The sequence below is a fragment of the Tiliqua scincoides genome, chromosome 1 (assembly GCF_035046505.1).
Source record: "Tiliqua scincoides isolate rTilSci1 chromosome 1, rTilSci1.hap2, whole genome shotgun sequence".
NCBI classification, from domain to species: domain Eukaryota; kingdom Metazoa; phylum Chordata; class Lepidosauria; order Squamata; family Scincidae; genus Tiliqua; species Tiliqua scincoides.
Genome location: NC_089821.1, coordinates 90,458,658 through 90,482,203, shown reverse-complemented (window position 1 = coordinate 90,482,203; position 23,546 = coordinate 90,458,658). Strand labels below are relative to the sequence as shown.

Below are 23,546 nucleotides of genomic sequence, written 5' to 3'. Positions count from 1 at the left end.
GGCTTAGAAAATTGTCCAGAAGCGATGATGTGTAGCCGCAGAAGTATTTTCCTTTCAGGAAAATTATAGCACATAAGTTTTCATTTTCCCCTGATGTCTTTTCTGCCATATTAATGGTTTTAGGATTTAAATCCTTTACTGTTATTGTGACTTCCAAGCTTTAAAAAAACTGCAATTGAAGGAAGCACTTCATCTGTCATTATTCAAATATGAAGCAATTATGATGAAATAAAGATATAATTCTATGGAGAAATGCCCCAATCAATTTTCACTTATATTTAACAGGAAACATAAAATGATACATAGAAGACTACATTTAGGTAATAAAAACTAGGAGCATAAAAAAGTGGGAATTACTGATCTATATCTTATTCATTTCAGATTTGTAGGAGCCCTATAAATATATTTACTAAATACTGACAAAAGTTTACCTCGTAGGCAAAAATTCTTTAGGCTTAAATTCACTTGCATTACTGAAAAGTAAAAGAAATCCAAGGACTGCACCTATAATTGATAGCTGTTCTATTAGTATTTTCTGTGAAATTTTTTATTTAAATATTTCACCTTTAAATATTTCAAGATCTGACTACTCTTATGATGGCTACTTCTCAGATACTATGATTTTCCTATCTGCAGTTAATTACTGTGTAGGAAAATGCCTGTATACTGTGAAGTGTGCTTCTTGACCCTGCCACTTTTCTCTGGGGCGACCTGATTGATAGACCAATGCAGGAACAACACTTCACACATTATGGCATAGGCTGTATCCAAAGCAGTACATGAGGAAGAAAGATAGCAGTTCATACTTTTCTGTGCCTGATGCCGCAAGCACAAACAAAAGATATTGTGCGAAAATGAATTTAAAATACTACACCCACCTGTGACATTTTGGAAAACATTTTGTACTATGCACTGCACAATAATGGTTGGTAACCTTCAGTCTCGAAAGACTATGGTATAAGCCTACAGCACCTGGTATTCCCAGGCGGTCTCCCATCTAAGTACTAACCAGGCCTGACCCTGCTTAGCTTACAAGATCAGACAAGATCAGGCATGTGCAGGGTAACAGTTGCTGTCACTGCACAATATGCTGTGCATTTTACTGGCCGCAACTGCTGACAAAGTGCCGTAAAGCATTTTCTGGCAGTGCACTGAGTAGCGCACTGCCAGGATGCCAGCAGGAAGGTCAGGGTATATGTTTTTTTTTTACTTTCTTGCTGCCCTCCAGATCAGGAAAGCCTGCGAGAGATGCAGGAGGGGTGGGAGAGGGCGAAATGGGGGGCAAAATTGGGTGGGGAGGAGCGTGACATGGAGAGCTGTACCCAGTGGTGATGGCACACGTTGGATCCTATCCCCTCCAGCAGCAGCTTTCCAACCTCCTTTCCCTCTTCGAACTTGGGCATATGTAGGGTAAGAGGAAAGGATAGGATTGAGCTGTTAGTCATTATTAACTTTTGCTGAATACTGGTTCATTCCATGCCTACATTATTCACATTGTTTTTCTTCTGTAAGCCCTTCAGATACTATCTTTCACTTTTTTCAGAATAGTGGGCACTACTAAATCCAATGCAGTTTTTTTAATGCAGACATTACAGTGTGTTTCATGTGGCCAGAGCTAACTACCATGATGCACCACTTAACAAAAAAAAGCAGTGCTCTTTTTATTCCATTGATGGTAACAAACAGCTCTAAAAGTTAAACTTTAAAGCATTTATTTTCTGTGCTATAGCTCTTCCAGTACTTCTAGACTCACTAAATAATATGTAAAATGCTGACACCTAATGTTAACTCTGAGTATTATCCATGCAATGTATTTTCTACAATTTTCAGGGATGCCGTTTTATACTGTGATTGGCAGAAAATATCGAAGTATTTATATCTTCTTTATATCAAGCTTTACATCAAAGTACCTTATACTCTATAGCAAAGTAACACAGGTATGTATGGGATTCCTGGAATCTCCAGTTCAAGAAACTCAGAGAGTAGAACTGGGAACAATCTTCACCTTAAATGACTGAAAGCTACTGCTAGTCAGAAGAGATAGTACTGGACTATGCAGTCCATTGGCCTGACTCCACAGCAGCATGCTATCAAGATATCACATGGGAAAATGATAAAACAGTCACATGGGAAAATGATAAAGCAGTCCTCTCTCATCCTTCTTCGATCTTAAAAAAAAACAGGCTTCCCACTGATATAGGGTTTGGTAGAGAAGCACCACTCCACTCTGATCAAGGAAGCCATTTTGTACCAACAAGCTAGGCCAGGCCAGTCACTGATTCCTAAAGGTTTCTGGATCCAGCTTTGTTTGCATGTAGAAAACTTGTTGATCTTGCAGTATAGAGGCTGCCTTCATCTCTCCCCCCCCCACCACCACCACCTTTATCTTGCCTTAATCTTAATTGTACAGGAAAACCAGATCTGACAATACCACCTTCTCACCCTTCCAGGGGAAATTATTCATGTTTTGCCATAATGGTTTTGGAACATTTTCAATATATCACTGACTGATAGCCCAATCCTACCCCACAACCACTTCACAGCTTGCAGTTACACCAACGAAGTACACATTGCATCCTATGGAGAGGATGATCGGATGGCCAGCAAGATCTAAGGAAAGCAGTTAGGTCTGCTCCCAATAGGTCACCTAATTACCTGTGGGTCTCCTCAGACCCACCCAGCTATTTTGCTGGTGTCAGTCCAACGATAGGAAGGGAGTTGGAAAAATCAGAGATAAGATCCAGCATGCATTTTTATCACTGAGATCCAACCCCTCCAGTTCGTTCCCCATCCCCCGCCAACCCCCTTCACCACCTGTGACCTGCCCTCTCTGCTGCCATACTTGCAGTCTGAATGGGCTGTACATTTCTCCGGGTGGCACCCTCACACTCAGTAGCAGCAGGCCATTTGCAGTGGTGCTGCACTATTTATGACAACAGAACAAAAATTCTGCCGTTGTAACTCCACAGCAGGGTTGGACCATAAATGCTGTAACAAAAAAATATTGATTTTGAAAATTCCAGTTCTATAGTCACTTTTTGTTTTCTATTTAAACATCATTCTTCAATGCAGTGATTATCTCTTGATTTATCCACAAAAAAGCACAATATAGGCTTCTTTGTATGTCTGGAATATTTTATAGGTTAGACCAGGGGTGTCCAAACTTTTTGGCAGGAGGGCCACATTGTCTCTCTGACACTGTGTTGGAGACTGGGGGGGGGGGAAGAAGTAATTTACATTTAAAATTTGAATAAATTTACATAAGTTTACATGAATATATTAAAGATGAACTTATATGAATGAATGAAGGTCTTGCAATAGCTCAAGGCCTATAAAAGGCCTTGCACAAAGCAAGGCTGGCCTTTCCTTTGCTGCCGCTACTGCATCACAGATGTAAAACAACAAGCAGTGGAGGGAGCCCTCATCCCACAGCTCACACAAGAAGTCAAACAGTTGCCCTCATGCTGAGAGCAGTTGCGTTGGGCCAGAGGGCCAGAGTCTCACTGGAGACTGGGGGCTCCCCGAGGGCCACATTGAGAGGCCTTGAGGGCCACAAGTGGCCCGAGGGCCGGGGTTTGGGCACCCCTGGTTTAGACTACAGAATTGTCACATTTTAGGCATATGCTTTAAAAACTTTATAAAGAATGACATAACAGCTTATTGTAAAAATTGTATCAAGTGAGGGTATTTCAGAATACTACCTACAGAATACTAATAAGAGAGCACATATTTCCTAGGGCTTCTTCAATGATTATCTATTCAACCATTATCTCGCCTGAATATCTAGAGGCAACAGGAAATGGTCTTCACACACAAATCATTTTTCTGCTGTTGACCCATGCTCTTTAAGAAGCCACTAGAGAAAGCAATTTGAGAGGGAAAGGAAATACAATTCAAGAGGAATTGAGTGAATAAGGTAATGATACAGGTAAAGTCTCTCTAGTGTTAAGAGACAGTTAATGCATTCCCCTTAAAACCTCTTATATGGAAAACATAGTTTAAAGGCCCAGTCCTATCCAACTTTCCAGCACTGATGCAGCCATGCCAACAGGATGTGTGCTTCATCCTGCAGGGTGGGGGGATCATGGAGGCCTCCTCAAGGTAAGGGAATGCTTGGACCTGCATTACGGCTGCATCGGTGTTAGAAAGTTTGATGAGATTAAGCCTCAAGCCTGCTTTCTCCTTCCTTCCACTCACATAGGATAATGGCCAAATATCAAATTCCCGCTGTTGAAACTGTGCTCATCAATGACTGTTTTGAGATAGTATAAGTGAGCAGAACAATTCATAACATTTATAAGAAATGATATACAGTAGTTTTAAAACCAATGAAAAATTTGACATGTTTGAAACTTCAAACATTTATTTATTCATTTATAACATTTCTACCCCAGTTTTCCACCCTTACTGGGGCTTACAACAGATACTAACACTTAAAACAGTTTTAGAACAGCTTTTTTGTGAATCCTTACATTAGGTTTATAAATGTAAGAGCTGTCAATTTACAAATTAGGAGTAAGTAAAGGTACACCTTTATAAGTACCGCTTTACAATTTATTACATTGAGATTACAGTGCAGAATAGGGTATACCTATCACATTTCATATGGTGTCTAATAATTCCTCCCTCCCCCTTTTTGGCCTTATTGTTGCAACGATATATGACAAAGAAACCTTGAAGTGTGCAACTGTTCTTCCTTTCTTGCTGATATAAGAAGCTAAACAAAAAAAAAAAGTACCTAAATGAAGTACGTACCTAGAATGCTAAAAACGGACCCAAAATACATGAAGCATGTTAACAACTGAAGTCCAAATGAGTGGAAATATACGGCTTAAGAACAAGCGTATCTATTGTAAATAATCATCCAAGCAAAATTCATCTTTGGGAATAAATTGGAAGAGTATAGCTCAGTCTAGTAGAGGAAAGAAAAAAAAAACATTCTCAAAAGCATTGATGCATCTTAGTCAGAAATAGATTAAAAGATACAGCTGTACTGTCAATAAGATTGGGAAAATGCCGTAGTGTTTGCTCTTCACTGTGCAGATGTAATTGCAGATTCCAGAATCTCAATAAATCTGTGCACGTCACAGAAAGAATTGTAGAGAGGAACGGGGGCAACACGAAGAGCATTGGGTTCTCGCATGTCACACTACAAAACAGCAAACAAACAGCCAGTAAATTAATATAGCATCACATTTATTTGTCAAAGTGAAGGCACAGCAAAGTTTACTTAAAGACAGTGTTCTTATAATAATGCAGGGCAAATGCAATGCCTCCCTCAATTTCTAGTCATTATACTATGAGGGAAGGAGCAATAAAAACAAAATTTAATACAGCTTGAAGTATTTTGGTCTTCTTGCTCAAACTTGTGCATATTATATTTTATAAGAGGCTTTGACAATTTAACATACTGTACATTTGTCCGTATTTTTGGACAGAGTTCTATCCATTGGTACTTTAAAGGGTAACAACATCACCACTGAATCACCAGACTTGTCTTTTTTAAGCTTCTACCCTCTACTTCTTGCCTTTAGAATGTTAACTATCTTCTTGACAGGGGGGTGGGGCAGAGGCAACTGAGTGCTTTTCTGAGCTCTTGAAAGGTCTTGGAAAAGCATGCTATTTCCTCCCAAAAAACTGTGGGTCTGAGGAGATCCAAGGATCTGTGATCAGGTGAGATTCGTTCCTACAGATGGTGTACGGTTTCAGAGAGGAAGGGTCCAGCCAGGGGCTGTTTTTTTCTCCAAGGGAACCCAGCCATCAATGTCGGTGTTGGTGAGGATTCATGCTGAAACTAAGCTGAAGGCCCCAAGCAGGGAAGGACACTGGAAGAACTAAGTGAGTGTTGTTCTGCTGTGTGTGTCTGGCATCGATTGATTAATTGATTGCCTGATTAAACTTTTGTCCGAGGGAAGAAGAAGGAGGGGCAGGTTTTCCCCCATCTTGGAAGATGGGGGAGACTTTCTCTGCTCATTTGCTTGCTTGTGTGAGAACAAGCTTTGGAGGAGACCTGCCGAGCTTGTTATGGAAATATGAGAGCATAACTCTTAACTTTACAAATCTAAAACTCGTTGGATTACAAGTTAAATCGTTTTGGAATATAAACTTTGCTTTGAAATGCTCAGTTTCGTTTTCCTGTGGAGATCTTGGAGTGCCTGTGAAGAGGGCTGGAGATCTGCATTTCTTTGTTTTGCAAAAGTGGTTTCATTGTTTTGAATTCCTCAGACTATCTCCTGGTATGGAATGCTGTTGATATAGCAACAAATGTAAGCAATAGGATCAAGATAACAGAATAAGAAGAATAGCACATCGGGGACATCTGTTCTTAAGTTCTTATTATCTAGTGGATTTAAAAAGACATTGCAAGGATAAGAACAGAACTTGACAAGTGAAGTAAGGAGGACAATACATTGAGGACATCTAGTGGCATTAAAAATATTGCAAGGCAAAGGTTTATTTGACTTAAAATTTCCCTGTGTTGGTTTTTATGGGTGAACAGTTGATTTTAAGATGATGTGATGTGATGTAACCCCTGGGGGCTGGGGGATAAGAATAGGCCCTCAGTTTGGCTGTACTTGTCCTAAGAGGCTACTAAACAGCCACCGGGTAGGTGGGACTCGTTAGACTGGGAAGGCAGCTCATCTGAGAGAAGAAAACTCTGATCCCAAACCTCCACTGCCTTGTGGCTACATCCAGTTATGGAAAAGGCTTCAGGTGTCAATCTCGAGGCAAAATCCAGAGCCGGAGTCCCTGAGGCAGTTCATGGCTGAACACAGTCACGTTCTGGCAACTCTTGCAATGCCGCTGGAACCAACTGTATTGGCTTCTGCCTATCCATTGGACCATTTCAGCAACGTGGAGAGGGGGGATTTGCTGCATAGGTAACAGCCTATCCTCCATATCTACTTTACCCAGGCTTCGCGCACTGGAGAGGACACTCTGTTCCAGAACCACTATTCAGAGCGAGGTACCATAGTCTTCCAAGACTGAAGGATGCCAACAGTCAGAATGATGTGATGTATGGGTAACTGATAGTGATATATGTGATAATAGATATTTTAGTTTTACAGGAAAAAGACATAAGAAGGAAGAAAAAGGATGACAGGAAAAGGAGCGAAAGTTAGGGGCTCTCCCGCCCTGGAGTCAAGGTTGGGAAAACTAACACAAGAGGAATCGAAAGGGAAAGATTGGAAGCAGACAATACAAGACAATATAGAAAAATTAGTGGTGATGGGACAGCAGCACACAAATCAATTTCTGCAGGTTCAAGTTAGTCTGGTTGTTTTAACTACACAACTAAAAGATCTTAGTGTGCAACTGAAAGCCGTTAAAGATCAAGCAGATGAGAATACACAAAAGATTAGAAAATGAGAATAAAAGACAACAAAAGATGAATCTAGAATATTGGAGATAGAACAAAACCAGTATGATGGAGAGGCAACTTTAATGGAAATTCAGATGGAGAGTGCAGCTTGAGTGGTGAGAATACAAAATGTACCAGAACAGAAAGGGGAAGATACATGACGTCTGATTGGTGATTTAATATCAGAGTGGATTGACACGCCAGCAGAGGAGATATTTATGGATCTGGATTCAGCGAGAAGAGTGAGCACTTTTTATCTAAGAACACATGAATTACCAAGAGAAATCCATGTGAAATTCATCAGAACTTTTTACAGAGATAAAATATTGAAGATCTCACAGGAAAAGGAATGGATGGTGGAGGGTAGCAAAGTGAAAATTCTGAGACATATCCCATGGAGAGTGAGAAAGAAGAGAAAAGAATATGAAGAGCTAGCAGAATTTTTTAAGAGGAAAGCAAATACCGTATAAATGGCTTCTTCTGGAAGGTATGTTTTTTCAATTCCAGTCACAGAGATATAATATAAACTCAACAATGAAAGCAGAAAATTTTTTGAGTACAGTGATGAAAGGTGAGACGAGAAATGAAGAAAATGAGGAAGGGGAACTGAGAAGAAAAGAACTAGAAAGTGTAGAAATGGAGCTGGAAGAAAAGAAATCAGATGATTCAGAGACAACTGAGGAATCAGAAAAGGAAGAAACTAGAGGGGCAAGGAGGCATTCACCAATAGCGACAAGAAGACAAAAAGAGAAGGTGAATAGTAAAAAGAAACATGATGGTTAAGGGAGGATGGAGTATTTACTCTGTCAACATAAATGGCTTAAATTCACCTCAAAAATGAAAGAAAGTCTTCCTTCAATTGCAAAAGTTATTTGCTTAATATTACCTTAGACATTATAGATAAAGAAATTGATGTGTATTTAGTTATTATGATACTAACTGCTGCAAGGATTTCATATGCTAGATACTGGAAAGATATTAAAATTCCAACGATGAATTAATAGAGAAAATAATGAATGTGGAGGAAATGGATAGGCTTACAGGATTTTGGATCAACAGCATAAACCGACACAGATAGAGCAATGGAGACCATGTTATGCTTGGTTAAAAATGAAGTTGCAGATGTATGAGATAGGGCATTTAGATGAATATATTGTATACATGATATATTATACAGGATATGATATGATAGATAAATGATATTAAGAGGCTAAACTAGAAGAGGAACACGATTAGAAGATATGTATTGATTGATTAGATATATTGATATATGATTGCCTGCACCCTCCAATGTTGTGTTTTTATGTTTTTGTGTGTGGTATGTGTTGTATTGAGTTTGTGTTTGTTATGTGTTTGTTTATATTTGTTGTTTGTTTTTATTTTGGAAAATAATAATAATAAAAAGAACGTTAACCATCTTCTTCATTTCCTCCATGCACCCAAATTGGCCATTGCATGGTGAGGATTTCCATAGTCATACTATCGGCTCCAGCTCAGGAGAGTCAGACACTGACAGATGCAGGAACAGAGGAGGAGAAGGACAGGAGGCTTGCAATGGCTTCCATAAGCTGACTTTTATAGCCATCTAAACACAGTGGCTAAAGGGACCATCACCTGGACCTCCCAACCGTCCTTGCCCCCTTCAATTTAAGCATGGCTGATTTGCATAGAAGATAGTAGTCACTTTTCAGCATAAGTTTTCCTAATGTTGTTTTTTCATGAATGAGTTCTGAAAAGGGAAAGGAAATAAGGAAAAGGCAGACCTGGCTTTGTTGCGAACACCTATATGTGTAAAGTAAATGGCACTAGTGGCCCCAGAAGGCCTGTTCTAGAATTCTGGGCCTTGGGGATTTTGAGAGTTCTTATGAGGAAAAAGGTGGGTGGGAATATAATGAAAAATGTAAAAATGTGCCAGCTATAAAGTAGGGCAGGTCGCAGTAGTTTTCCCTGTTTCTGTGCATTACAACTACCATGGAAGCTTCTTTCCTGGATTTAAAAGGACGTTCAGGGACAGGATTTTTCACTGGGCTGCAGAGCACTGGGAAAGGCTCAAAAGAGCCCTCCACCTCACACACCATACTCTGTCTCCCTTGCAGCTTTAATGTTTAAAACCAAACAAAAACTAATACATAGGGTCAATGTGTAGGTTGGCCCTCAGAGAGATAATTGTTTTTGAGCATCAAGCTCTACTTTTGGTTATCATAACAAGTAGCCAGTGCAAGAAATAATAGTTTTGATTTCAAGGCAAAAAGGATTCAGTCACAGCGAATAGCTTTTGATGAACCAAAAGCATTACAACTGCCTCATTTCTGTTTTCTCTTCAGTAATAACAACAATTGGCTATTAACATAAACTAGAAACCTGCAGCCAAAGAATTGACTCATTAGTTCAAAGGTTTGAAATTCAGACTCTGTCACTGCTTGCTGTAACTGATTGCTCTCTCAGGGCTACCTGGTCACAATGCTGCAGTGACAGTTAAAACCACCACAGCTCAAGCACAGAGGAGGAAATGGTACACTGCAGGTCTTAGGCATCCAGGTTCACCACCATTAACACAAAAATGGTTGGCAACCTTCAGTCTCAAAAGACTATGGTATAAGCCTACAGCACCCGGTATTCCCAAGCAGTCTCTCATCCAAGTACTAACCAGGCCTGACCCTGCTTAGCCTCTGAGTTCAGACAAGATTGGGCATGTGCAGGGTAACAGTTGCTGCCTCATTAAGACAAAATTGAGGGAAGATCATTGTCAGTTATGCCAGTGGTGCTCCCAGAGGGGGAGCAAAGCACTAGTTTTTGCAGTGAGCCTCAACATGCCCTGTAAGTTGCCCTTCCCCCTAGCCGTGAGAGTCATTCCTAGCAGTGAGAGCAATGCAGAAGCATCTCCTCTATGTTGCCCTCGCCTCCAGGAATGGCTTCAATGGCAAGGGGCAACTTACAGGGCACATATGGGGCAGCTTACAGGGTGCGTTGAGGCACCCTGCAAAACTTAGAAAAAACTTAAGACAAAACATAATTCTAGATTGTTGGGGTGATGGACATCAGAACAGTCAGGGGCCATGTGGGCACTCAGAAGCATGTGGGTCCTCAGGCAGAGCTTGACTGGGCTAAGCCCAGATGCTGCCCATGCCAGAAGGAGAGAGGCACAGCAAGATAATGTATAGGAAATTCTAGAGCCTATAGTGTGAGAGAACAGAAAGACTTGACTCGGTAGATAATGTGGTCTCTCAAATACTATACGTTTTAGAGGTCCGTAATACCTTTACACAGCCAGAGGAGCTAATGGTGTGGTAGCTGACTAGCAACAGGAGAGAGATGCACTATATAATGATCAGGAACAAAAAAAGCAGTTGGAGAGGCTAGGAGGACCATTTTACAATTTTGTACTGAGGCCAAGCAATTATGATTGGACATTGGCAAGCACAACAAGCAGCACTACCTGCCAGGTTTTTTTTTACATTACTCTCACTTTCCCCACTACATAACACAGACCACCATAAATGCTGCTGGCTTCATTGGTGTGCTCTCTACTTAGGCCGTTCTTGCCTAACTTCATTATTTCCTATTGCCTAAAATGTCATCCCACAGAGAAAAATGTCTATGCTGCAACTATCCAGAGACCCCAAGATTATCTTCTTAAGTGTCACTCAAACTAACCGGTGACTTAAAAGTATCAATGTTTTACATCAGAGTCCCAAGCTGGTTATCCCTCTATCTGTTTCCTGATAATTAAAGGGGGAAAATTAAAGAGAGATGTTTGCCCCTTCTAAAAAGGATCAGTTTCTGCTGGAACACGTTTTCTCACTTCTGGTGACCTGCTTGAGGTTGCTGGAGATATTTCCTAGTCAGGACTTTTGTTTTACTGACTGACTTTCCTATCCACACTTTCCTGAGAGTAAGCCCCCTTGACTCTAATGGGACTTACTTCTGAGTAGACATGCATAGGATTGGGCTGTTAAACATGGGCAGGAGGTCTGGTCTAGAGGGTAGAGCCTCTGTTAGCCTGAAGATAACATCAGAAGGTTGCCAGTTTGAGGACACCGGCAGCTCCCTGGACGGCTGAGAATTGCGAGAACTTGAAGCAGCTGACAAGCCAAGCTGAGTGATTCCACCTGCTCTTGGTGTGAGCAAGAAGCGTCTTGGCTGCCCTCCATGTGAGAAATGGAGCTGCTTGTCAGCCTGCGTGGGAGAACTGGAGGCCAGAAGTGAGACCAAACCAGGAAGATCCAGTCTGAAATATTGTTGGTTCCTGAAAGAGAGAACCTCTGTGATTGTAAAAATCCCCTTGAGGGATTTAGAAATGCCTGCCTATGTAAACCGCCTTGAATAAAGTCAGAGGAGTATATACCACCAGAAATATATAATACCTAGTTGTTGTTGTTACAACTACTACTACTACTACTTAGAGCAGACATATTGCAGTGCTTCTGCCATTTGCAGGACTCAGGGCTAAAAAGTAACAGTCATTCTTTGACTGTAGTGAGGCATGGAGGAGGAGAAGAACCTAAAGGAAAGTAAACATGTCCCTTTAAACTCAGGTCAAGACCTTGGAAATGCTTGGCCAGGACCACGGGTACATGTCATATACTCCTCAAACATGGCGGTACTTGCTTATAATGCAAGTTCTTTCTCCAGGTTTTATTTTATGTAGCTAGCACTCTTTATAAATAATTCAGATCCTGCACTTTTTAGGACAGAGAAAAGGGGTGTGTGGTGTGTTTCTGGGAAAGGCACTGGTGTGCTACTGACATTATACTTCAACATTTCTCCCCCCCCATCTTATTGGTCCTGCCTCTCCTTGGGCTAATTTTCTTCGCACCCCCCCTCATTCCTGATTTGAACACACTGTGTTTTCTTCCTCTACCTGCTTCCCCCTCCATAGAATGGTAGGATCTTTACAGCCCAATCCTGAGCTGCCCGGGGCGTGGGGCTGCGGTGGTGCCGAAAATGGCTGCCACTGCATCCTGCATGCTTCAAGCAGCCGCGGGCGGCACTTCGGGAGAAGGGGACTTTCGTCGACTTTTGCAGGAGTAGCCCTGCAATGGGGCTACTTGATTCACTGCCAACAAAAAGGTCAGTAGTGAATGAAGTGCCTCCATGTTGGGTGGTGAGCCCAACACGGAGAGTTAGGATCCAGTGGAGTGTTGCTGCACCGGTCCTGCCTCCCTCCGTCCCTGCTGCCTCCTCCCTGCCTCCCTTCATGTCCCCGCTTACCTCTCTGCTGCTTGGCGGTTTGTGCAACCACCGAGCAGCAGAGGTTGGGTGCCTGCCTGGCGGTTGCCCAGCACTGGACAGCGCTGGGCTACCAATGGCGCCCACCTGGCATTAGGGTCTGCAAATGTGCCCTATGGCATGTTTGTGACAGTGCGCGCCGGTGGTGAGCTGGTGCACCTAGCCCAGGATTGCGCTTTTACTCATTCTGCCTCCAGTCAATTTCACATGCAATATAGGCACTCACTGAACAGTGAAACCCGCAGGTTTTGTTCAATATTGCAATCTTAAAGCTCTGTCTGAATTGTTGCGCATTATTCAGTGAAACTTGCAGGTTGTATTTGATATTTTAATCTTAAAGCTATGTCTGGTTGATTCAATTATTTTATTCCCATTGATTTTATTGTTAAATCAATCCCTCAGTAAATCTTTTATGGTTTGTTACTCTTTTCGGTAACACCATTTAACTTCTTAAGGGCCAACTCTGTGAGTGCATTGCAACCATGGGGAAAAAGAACATAAAACATACATGTTTGGGGGCACATATAATGCAATACATGTGTAGTACAACATGTGTAGTAACAGTATGAAAACTTTGCTTACTTACAGCAACTCCTCTTTTTTCCAGTTCTTTAAACACAGTTTTAATTGGAATGGAGAAAAGCAATGTGAGCTGGCATCCTCTTTCCTCAATGTGAGAAGGTGTGATTATTTTTATAAAGGGTTTCTCAGGGTCATTGCTATCTTCACTGTAGTAATGCCTTATCAGGTATTCCAAGTAACCAGTAAGAAGAATGGATTTCCTTCGGAGAAGCTGCATTGTCGTTTGACTAAAGACCTAAATTTAAAATTAAAAAAAAACACAACTATATTTTGTTGCACTACAACAAAATCTAAAACAACAATTGTTGCACTACAAAACAAAACCTTGAACAAGACAGAACATTTCCTGTCCTGTAAATTATATACTGCATGAATGTATAATGCACATACATATGTATCATATATATAATAATGCAGAAATCCACTTGTGATTATTGTGAAATTAGTGGTACCATGTTGGTACAGAAAATTAGGCCAGGAAATTTAAGGAGTTAAAATATGGACCAAATCACACCTTAGGTTAAATGCAATGTTTTTTGCATTGTCCTGCTCTGCTTTTAGGATAGCAATGGTGATGCTAGGGAGATGCTCTTTACACTCTCACATAATACCAGAACCAGGGGACATCCACTAAAATTGAGTGTTGGGCGGGTTAGGACAGACAAAAGAAAATATTTCTTTACTCAGCGCGTGGTCGGTCTGTGGAACTCCTTGCCACAGGATGTGGTGCTGGCGTCTAGCCTAGACGCCTTTAAAAGGGGATTGGACGAGTTTCTGGAGGAAAAATCCATTATGGGGTACAAGCCATGATGTGTATGCGCAACCTCCTGATTTTAGGAATGGGTTAAGTCAGAATGCCAGATGTAGGGGAGAGCACCAGGATGAGGTCTCTTGTTATCTGGTGTGCTCCCTGGGGCATTTGGTGGGCCGCTGTGAGATACAGGAAGCTGGACTAGATGGGCCTATGGCCTGATCCAGTGGGGCTGTTCTTATGTTCTTATATAATGGTGGGGGGAGGGGCAGAGCAAGACTGTGGTATGGGGAAAGAGGCGTTTAACCCTTTTCCAGGGCAAAAAGCAGCTTTGGAGTAATGATTTTAATTGAGATTACAGTGGAAGAGAGTTGAACCCTCTCTCCTCCACATAGTGGTGCCAATCCTGAACCAGTCTTCCACACCTGCTCTTTAAAAAAGAAAAAAAAAAGGACAGGCAAACTTTGTGTTTATGGTAATAATTAGTTTTTGCCCTATGTGTTCCTTGCAAAGGGCATTGGCTGATCATGGCTAACTGATGGTAAGTCTTAAGACTTACAACCCAATTCTATCCACACTTTCTTGGCAGTAAGCCCCATTGACTTTAATGGGACTAACTTCTGAGTAGACATGCATAGGATTGGGCTGTGAGTCAAGTATTTTGCTTATCTTAATTCTGCGATCAATTTTGCTTCTCTCTTCTAGTGCTCTGGTATACTCAGGTGCACAGACATACTTGCCGTACAATAAACCTGTAAAGTAGGTCTGCATTATTATAGTACTGGTGACATCTGAATCGGGGTCTACCAATATGCTTTATTAAATTCCAATCCTTGCTTGATCACAGGATCACAGACGAGTGTTTCTTCCAAAGTTGTTACGACATTTGACATGGAGCTGGGTAGAGTGAGTGGGAGCCACTCAGAAGTACTCCACTATTTCGGTGGGTCTTATTCCCAGGTAAGCGTGCATAGAATTGCAGCCTTAGGTTCCAAGGGAGACCAGACTCTTCTGAGACTCAGTCACTGGTGTCCCTGGAGGAGGGACAAACCCGTAAGTTTCTTCAGGTGCCAAGATGCCTCTGTAAAGCGCCCCCTCAGCTTCTGATCCTCCACTTTGCTTTTGCAGCTGTGACTGGCTTGGAAACCGAGGGGGAGAGGGCCCCTGACATGGGCATCCCAGCACCTAAAGAAATTTAGCATCCCCCCTCCCCCCGGAATGCCAGTGGTCTCAGTAAAGGACTCATGATAGTACAGGTTTTGCTGCACAGAGTCAAAAGGTCTCATAGTGCCCTCTTTATTGGGGATACTGGTATTGATAATAAGAATCTTACAGATTTAGTGGTATTGGAACTTGGGTATTTGGAGAAAAATATTGTTTGCCTCGGTGCAGAAAGCAACCAGAAGTCAGGTACTGTTGCAGGAACCTACTTTCTATTGCAGAAACTGGAAGATATTTTAAATCCTTCTCTGTTGGAGCAGCTTGAAAGTTTACTTGAAACTTTGCTTGAAAGTTTACAGAATTGCTATATATAGTCAGGAAAATGTCCCCATAGCAAACATTTTTCCCCCCATAAAAGACAAAGGATAGTCCTTGCTGTGTATTAACACTTATATTTGCGTTTTCTTTGGACACAGTACCCTCTATTGAATGTATCCCAGTGCAAGATGGCATACAATTTTCTACCCCATCTCTTGCCAGCTACGAATCCTATTTTACTGTATGACGGCAATTAGCACAAGGGAATCCTGACTGCCAAAAGAGTAATGCAAACACCACAGAATCCACAGAAACTGATGAGCTCTCATTGCCTTTGACCCCCTGCAGTGGGCTAAATGACAGGTCCCCCTCCCTCTTTTGAAGAGCACCATCTGAGTCAGAGCAGAATAGCATTTAGCTCATCTCTAAGGTCACATAAAGTTTACTAAAATATAAGAGATGTTTAAGGACAAACAAAATTAGTTGCCAAACAGAAGGAAAAACATTGCTGTGCCCCTTTGTGGTTGCTCAGTGTAGAACTGAATATGAAGGAAAGTGCAAAAAGTTACTATCAATTCTTTGACATTATTTTCTAGAATGAGGTAAAATTAGACAATGTTTTCATGTTTCCAGAATATTTTCAGAATGTTGCCAGCTGAGGCTTCTGAAAAATCAAGCTGAAAAGATGTTGGACAAGATCCGGAAATGCACATTTTTCATTCAAAAATGCAGGCCTTTTATTAACTTCTCCCAGAAATCAGCATGTAAGTGGCAATGTGAGTCACCATCATTACATAAAGCTGCTCCAAAGGCTGGAAATAGTTTCCTACCAGCAAACCAACTGCAGATTTCAGTAACATATGTTGGATGTTCTGTGCATAGCAATTACAATTTATACAATTGTTGGCATTAACTTCCTTCTGAGAAAAGAGGTGTCTTCTACTCACCTGTGACTTAATAGGCACTGACATATGGGAAAGAAATTGGAGTAAGAATGGTTCCCTGCATGAAGCAAACAGCGTTCTAACAAAAATACAAGTACAGGCAGTCCTCAGGATCTGCGGGTTCAGTACCAGCAGATTTGAACATCTGTGGGTTCCGAACCCGCAGTGTGGACCACCTGTATCCAACCAGAGTTGTGGTCTGTTTAGGTCCAGAAGGCCTTCTGAGGGCCAAAAAGCACGACTTCTGGTTTTAGGCTGAAAACCAGAAGTTGCGCTTTTCAGCCATCAGAAGGCCCTCCAGTACAGCTCCTGTCGGGTTTGGAGGGCTCAGGGCACCCAAAATCTGTGGATTTGAACATCTGTGGATTTTGGTATCTGCGGAGGGGGGGGGGGTTCCCAGGAATGGAACCGGATACCAAGGGCCACCCTGTACTGTTCTCTTTATTTCCCGATATTTTAGTGAAATGTGGGGATTCTACTTAGGATTTAACTTTGTGATCCTTTCTTTGATGTGAAACTTCCAGGATTCACTGTGGTAAGTAACCTGAATTTCTTATCTGGGAATTTCTGTTCTGGGGATACAAAGGGGGCATACCTAACCCTTTGGAATGCCCCTCCTACCACCAGGAGGCAGAGCCAGCAAATTGCGAAGTTTCCTCACATAATGGGCATCCCACCTCCAGACCAATCCTGCCTTTGCTGGAAAACAGTTGCCAGTTTGTTGAGCAGCGTGGCTCACCAGTACTACCTCTATTTTGTCCCTCTGTCTCCTTTAACCCTTGCAACCCCACACATGTATCATGACGGTTACACTGTGAGGTCAACATGTAAAGCTAAAATCACACGTCAAAACTTCCTTAAATCCAAGAAATAAGTATTGCCTCAATAAGAACTGAAATTACAGTACAAGAGACACGCAGGAACTGAGATAACTGAGAGAAAAACAGCTTCAATCTCCCATTTCAGGCTAGTAAGAGAAAGTGGAATGGCAGGCAGAATTGTCTGCGCATTAAACTATTGTTTTTCTCTGTTTTTTTCTCTTTTTTTGCCAAAACACAAAGCAAGTTATTACTTACTTGTGCAAGTCATGTGCATGGATAGATGCAGGCTGACTGTAAATAGGTGCACCTGCTTTTATAACTCCAAACAATTTCAGGTTAAAAACTTACATAATATAAAAAAGGAAGCAAAGGCACTGAAAAGACATATGGATGGATGTCTCTGTACCATCAAGTTGCTTCTGTGCTGTCTTGGCCTTCCTCTCACGAGGGAACCAAGTGCCAAGCTCACGAAGTGAAAGTAGCACACCTCAGGCCTGCAGATGTTGGCCCTTGCTTCCCTACAGAAGGAGGAAGAGGTGGCAGCTGTAGCGACTAGGCAGCTGAGCAAACAGGAAGGGGGTAAGCATGACATATCAGTGATCAGTTCGCTGGTGTGATATTAGGGTTGACTGTGCACTCACAACACTGAGAGCATCTTGTTCATTTTATACCTGTTTCCAACCATAATTTTATATTTACTGCAATACAAAAGGCATACTGATTAACAAGAGTGGCTTGATTTGTTTGCACTCTGTCTGTCATGAGAAAGCAACGACTTACCTCTAAGCTAGCATGAAGAGCACACACCAATAAAATGGAAGGATTTGATAATCGAAAGCCACTGACACCAGGACTCAGCTGCAATTCTGGAAAAGTAGCGCGTCCCATTAGATTCCCAGTTGTTTTTTTTCCTGACAATTTATTTCTCACTGACTTTGTGATGAGCAAAGTACTGCTTTTGATTCTTTGAGACGCCTGGATAGCACTTATCATATAAGTCATGCTTTACTTATTAAAGGCTAGTTTTTCATTCAGTGAACAGATCAGAGTTTGTACTTTGCAGGTTTTTTTGCTATGAGGTTCATGAAATATATGTAAAAGGCATTTCATAGCAGTTATATGAATCAGGTCCACTGCTTATCTAATTTCTTTTGCTCACTATTCTTCTCCCCTTACACACAAACACAATACCCTCCAAATCATGCTAGGTCATCACATACGTAGTAGCTAGAGGGTGGGCAAAACAGTAAGTACTGCAGGCACCACAGCATGCTGTGTAAGCAGCCCCTTCCACTCACCATCAGAACCATTCTGGGCAGCAATAGCAATGCACAGGTGAACCAGATGGCGTCTCCTGAGTGTTGCTATTGCTGCCCGGAATGGCTCAGACTGTGAGTGGGAGCGGCCTGCGCCTGCAGTATTGCTGCGCCTGCAGTATTTACCGTTTTGCCTCCCCCAGCTACGCTACTGTCACATAGTGCCATTATTAGGAAGCTCTAGGAGAAAAAGAGGTCTCTACTGGAAGAAAATGCTACATGGTGACAGGAGCAGCAAGAAACCAAAATTTTCTGGTCTTCCTCCTGTATTTTGATGCATTTATTTCAAAATATGCAGAAAACGTCAAATTTCTTCAGAGTGGGGGTCCAGGAAGAGATAGTTTAAAATCTTCCAGGCAAATTGTAAATTATATATTTATATTTTATATGTTTACGAAGTTCACAGACACAAAGAATTCACATGATAAATTGGATGCTCTTGTGGATTATATTACTGAACCAGCCTTAATGGAAATGATGGCACACTGTGCTGTTGAAAACAGCTCTGAATTGTCTACTACTCAGTACTACATATTTGTGTAGTAATATATGCAGGTTTAATGTTGATTATGCATGATCATATGCCTGATCCATTTATATATGGATATAAAATTTCAAAAGAAAAGACTAATTTGACATTTCCTACAACATGTTAATTCCTGGACTACTCTCTGATTGTAGCACAGCCTGGGGATGGGCAGCCCAATCCTGAGCTGTGCAGTGCGCAGGGCTGCCATGGCACCAAAGTGACTGCGGCAGCATCCTGACCATGATGCTCAGCTGCCGTAAGGTAAGGAAAGTAGCCCTGCAATGGGGCTACTCGACTCTGCACTGGTTATTTAGCTGGAGTAAAGACACCTCGTGTCAGGCCAAAAGGTCAGACACAAGGCTATGAATCTAGCAGAGCTGAGCTCCACTGGTCCCACTCCCTCCTGCTCTGCTCCCTCCCCCGCCACACGTTCTCCTGCCCTCCCTTGTCCCAGAATGCCTCTGCCCATGTCCCTACCCGCCTCTCCGCCATAAGGGCTGAGAGCTCTGGGCAGTGGTTGCCCATCCTTCTGCCTGGTGCTGACTCAGCGTGGGCACGTGCTGAGCCAGCGCCTGCACTGGCCAGGCAGTACGTGTCACAGGCATGCCTTACAGCATGTTTGTGACACTGAGCGCTGGCGCAGAGCCGGCACGCACAGGTCGGGATTGGGCCCTAATTGTTTTCAACTATTACATTTATATTTGCCTTATATCTGAAAGCAGCTCAGATCAAAACAAAAACCAACTCAATATATAATTATAGTTAAAAACCAATGTCAACAACTTCAGTAAAAGACATTCAGAAGACCAGGATCACTCTATGAAGGCCTTCTTCATGACTGGATAGTCTGGGCTGGAGGGAGCAGTGATATGGTAAGCTTTTGGTAATCATTTGTGACTCTTAGTGCTGGGATATAAATTACTGTTTGATGAAGAAACTGTTTTTCAGAAGTGTTATTATCTTCATGCAGTAATCACCCCATGAGTGCAAATAAAACATAAAATATAACCGTAAGTAAAAAAGAATGGGCAAAAAGTACATACTGTTTTCCATGAGAAACCTGGTTTTGAATTCATGACCCCACCATCCGATTAACCTAAACATTGAAAAATTAATTGCACAATTAAAATATTCGAATTCAGTCATTAACACACTTTGATAATATGTACATGAAGCAGCCAAATCAGTGGTGTCAATGGTATTCCTTTCCATATGAACACCTTTCTGTCTGGTACATTCATTTGGGAAACAACATCAACAGCTTCATCTGTATAATTTCTTCATGCAAACATTACCAGAGTGATTGCATGGCAAGACAAACCTAGTGGTTGCTCCTAAGTGTCAAGCTTCCCCTAGAGCAGGCGTTCTCAAATCAGTGATATGCCAGGCAGTGATGGGTGGTTCACGTGGCAACTGCCAGTGAGACTGCAACGGGAGCTTCCAGCAGCAGTAGGAGGCCCAGCTTGGCGGGCAGAGCTCCAAAGCAAGGTTTTCACACTTTAGAAAATGCCCACCCACCCCGAGCCTCTTACCGCCGTCATCGCCATTTACTTCCAGTGGTACTTCTGAGGAGAGCATCAGAGCAAATGGTGCTCTAAACCCAACCCTACAGTGCTCTAAACCCAAAGCATGTGGAGAACATGGATTGGAATACAGCAGGTAAGTCTAGGAAGGGAGGACACATGTGCTAGTGACCCAAGATCCTCAGCAGGAAATGCATGTGTGCTCCCTAACAACAAGGCTGTAGCTGAAAAGGGCTCGAATGGGGAAGGGGAAAAAACCCCAACCACTGAGCACCTTTTGGCCATCTTTTGGATTCTCAGCAGGGGATGAATGTGTTCTTCCCATCTGCATCTTGCCAGGGACTTTGACAGCCAAGGAGCCAGGTCTGCCAGCAATCTCACTCCCTGACTGATCAAGGCTGGTTTGCATTTCCAGGTGGCATCTCTCTGGTTGCATTAAACCTTTGACAGCCACACTGGGCCCCCTACTAAAAATAAAGGGAATAGAAAACAAATGGGAATAATGAAACCATATGAAATTAATCATGAAACATATGTGAGTTGAAAGAATGCAAAACTCTAAACATAGGAAATTTTTAACAAAAATGAAACAGCTACAAGATTTTGTTCTTGTGTACACAGTAGCACTGATATTCCTCCATGTCCTCCCCCATGGATCACTGCAGTGACATGGGCCTTTTCACAATCCCAGTGTTACACATGAACCAATTGTGATGTTGTCCTGCAACAACAGTCACTGTACTTTATATTGAGCATGTAACTTATGTATGAATTTGGGTGCAATCCAGCCCTTCACTTGGGCACATTTGCGTCTCTTCAGGAGGAAGCCAGGCTGGTGCTCAGAGGAGCGCCAGCCTGCAGAGGCTGACACAAGCCTCTGCGCTGGCTTCCTCGGCGAGTCTTGCATTGACCCGGCTGGGCCAACGCAAGGCTCTGGGGTGGGAGGGAGGAATTCCTGGGCAGGGGGGAGTACAGGCAGTGGGTGGGTGGGTGGGGAGCATGAGGCAGGGCTGGGATTTGGCAGTTTGCTGGATCCCAACCCCCCTTTTCTCAGGGAGGACCTCTGTCTCCTCGGACTTGTGCCACCTGAGAAGGTGGCGCAATTCTGAGGAGACCCATTGGGCCAAAGGCACCTTACCCAAGGGTAAAGGAAAACGTTTCCCCTTGCCTCTGGTGGAGCTGCCTTGGGCCCCTATCCTGCACTGTATACAGCGCAAGCCCCTTGGTTTGCCTGTTCCAGCACAGGATAGGATTGCATCCTTTGTCTGTTAGCCAGTCATTAAAAGACTATTAGAACTGCACCAAATAGTTTGATTTTTTTTAAACCAGTAACTATATTTTCTAGGAATAGGTTCTTTGCAGTCTTTTGTAATCTACAATACAGTGCCATTATACAGAATAGAGCTGAAAAACACTGCTTAGTGTTGTTGTTGCTACTAAGATGGCTATTAAAACCAGTTGCAACATTGCTGCATTTGGTTCTGATGTTAACAGTACACTGTCAAAATAAAAATACAGACCACAGTAAAATCAATACCTGAAAGATTTGGATGCTGGTGATTTGAATCATATACAAAAACATATGCAACTAGTTTACAGTTTCAAATTATACTATATTTTAACATTAAAAAAAAATCTTACTACCTATTACTATTATTACAACATTCCAGTGAAGTCAATGTTGCAAGCCTCATACATATTTTAGTAGGCCTGGCACAGAACAATCCCCCCACCCACAAAAAAAGAGAAAGCTACTATCATGCCACACACAACAATGTTCTGAAGTTAGAACCAGAGGAAGAGAACATCTTAAGCAACAACATGTCTCAGAATATTAACATGAATTAGCCAGTCCATACAACAAAAAAGACATTGAGGGCCCAATCATAGAGGCAACTCTTGTGGATGGAACTAGTGGAAACCCCCCTCTGACAGCGCTGCAGAACCAGTGTTGATGTGCACAATGCAAATGACTGGTGACTATGCTCACCTGGTATCAGAGTGTCTAACCACTTCCAGAGAAAGTACCGCAGATACTCACCTATAAGGCAAAAGATTTCTTCCCAGAAAAGCAGCCTGAATCATTGCCCTGCCTTATCTCCGGGGCAGGTAAGCAGTGGGGGGGGGGGAGACGAGTGAGCCAGCCAATCACTATTGTGGGTGGGAGCGAGCGAGCGAGGGAGCAAGTGATCTGCTGAGAGGAAGCTGTGCAGGCTGGGGTGCTGCTGAGCATTCACAGCTGCCAGTTGGTGTGGTGCAGGTGTGCTACGTGTGCTCCTTCAGGCTGTTGCCCAGCTGCAGAAGCTCCAAACACAAGGCAGGGCAGGGCAATTGCCACAGCAGCCCCCCTCGCTCAGCACCAGCACCCACGGAAGCATCTCTGGAGCGGCACCCAAGACAGAGCAAGAGACAATGAACTGTGTGTGGGAGGGGGCATCTGAGCAAGGGAGAAGCAGTCATTTGAAACGGCTGAGTCCATCTCCTCTTTCCTTCTTGTTCCCCCTTCCTACTGTATTTAAACTTCAAGCACTCCATTGGAAAACCCAACTTGCTAACCCCCTTCCCATCTCCTCACAGATGAAATTGGACAGATGGGGAAGGGGGAGAGTGATCTTTTTAAAGAGAGAGAGAGGCAGCCTGCAGAAGGCTGTACCTTTGTTTCTCAAGCCATTGAAAGGGTTAAGTCCATCTCCTCTTTCCTTCTTGTTTTTGCCCCTCCCCCTTATTGAATCCAAACTTAAACTCTCTGTTGCAAAGCTGAGGCTTGCTAGCCCCTCTCCCCATAATCATTCACCACTGACGAAGTTGTACTGGGGAGGGGGGGAGGAAGAGTTAACTTTTATAAAAGGAAAAGTTTGTGTGTGTGAGAGAGAGCACTTAAAACAGTTAAGGCTACAATCCTAGCCTCACTTTCATGGGAGTAAGGCCCATTGACTATTAAGGGACTTGCTTCTGAGTGGGCATGCCTAGGATTTTGCTCCCAGTCTATTCCCTCCTCTTGCTTTCCTC

At 42.7% G+C, this 23,546-nt stretch overlaps 1 protein-coding gene across 1 annotated transcript in view; it reads right to left on the bottom strand.

Annotated features, from left to right (window-relative positions):
• Positions 1-5,032: 5,032 nt before the first annotated feature.
• Positions 5,033-23,546, bottom strand: part of KYNU (kynureninase) — a 111,735-nt gene continuing 93,221 nt past the window's right edge. Inside the window, exons 10-13 of the mRNA XM_066639563.1 lie at positions 20,058-20,110; positions 17,950-18,035; positions 13,179-13,409; positions 5,033-5,149 (exon numbers count right to left, since the gene is read on the bottom strand). Of these exons, the coding sequence (XP_066495660.1) occupies positions 5,033-5,149; positions 13,179-13,409; positions 17,950-18,035; positions 20,058-20,110 (487 nt within the window). The remainder of the gene's footprint in view (positions 5,150-13,178; positions 13,410-17,949; positions 18,036-20,057; positions 20,111-23,546) is intronic.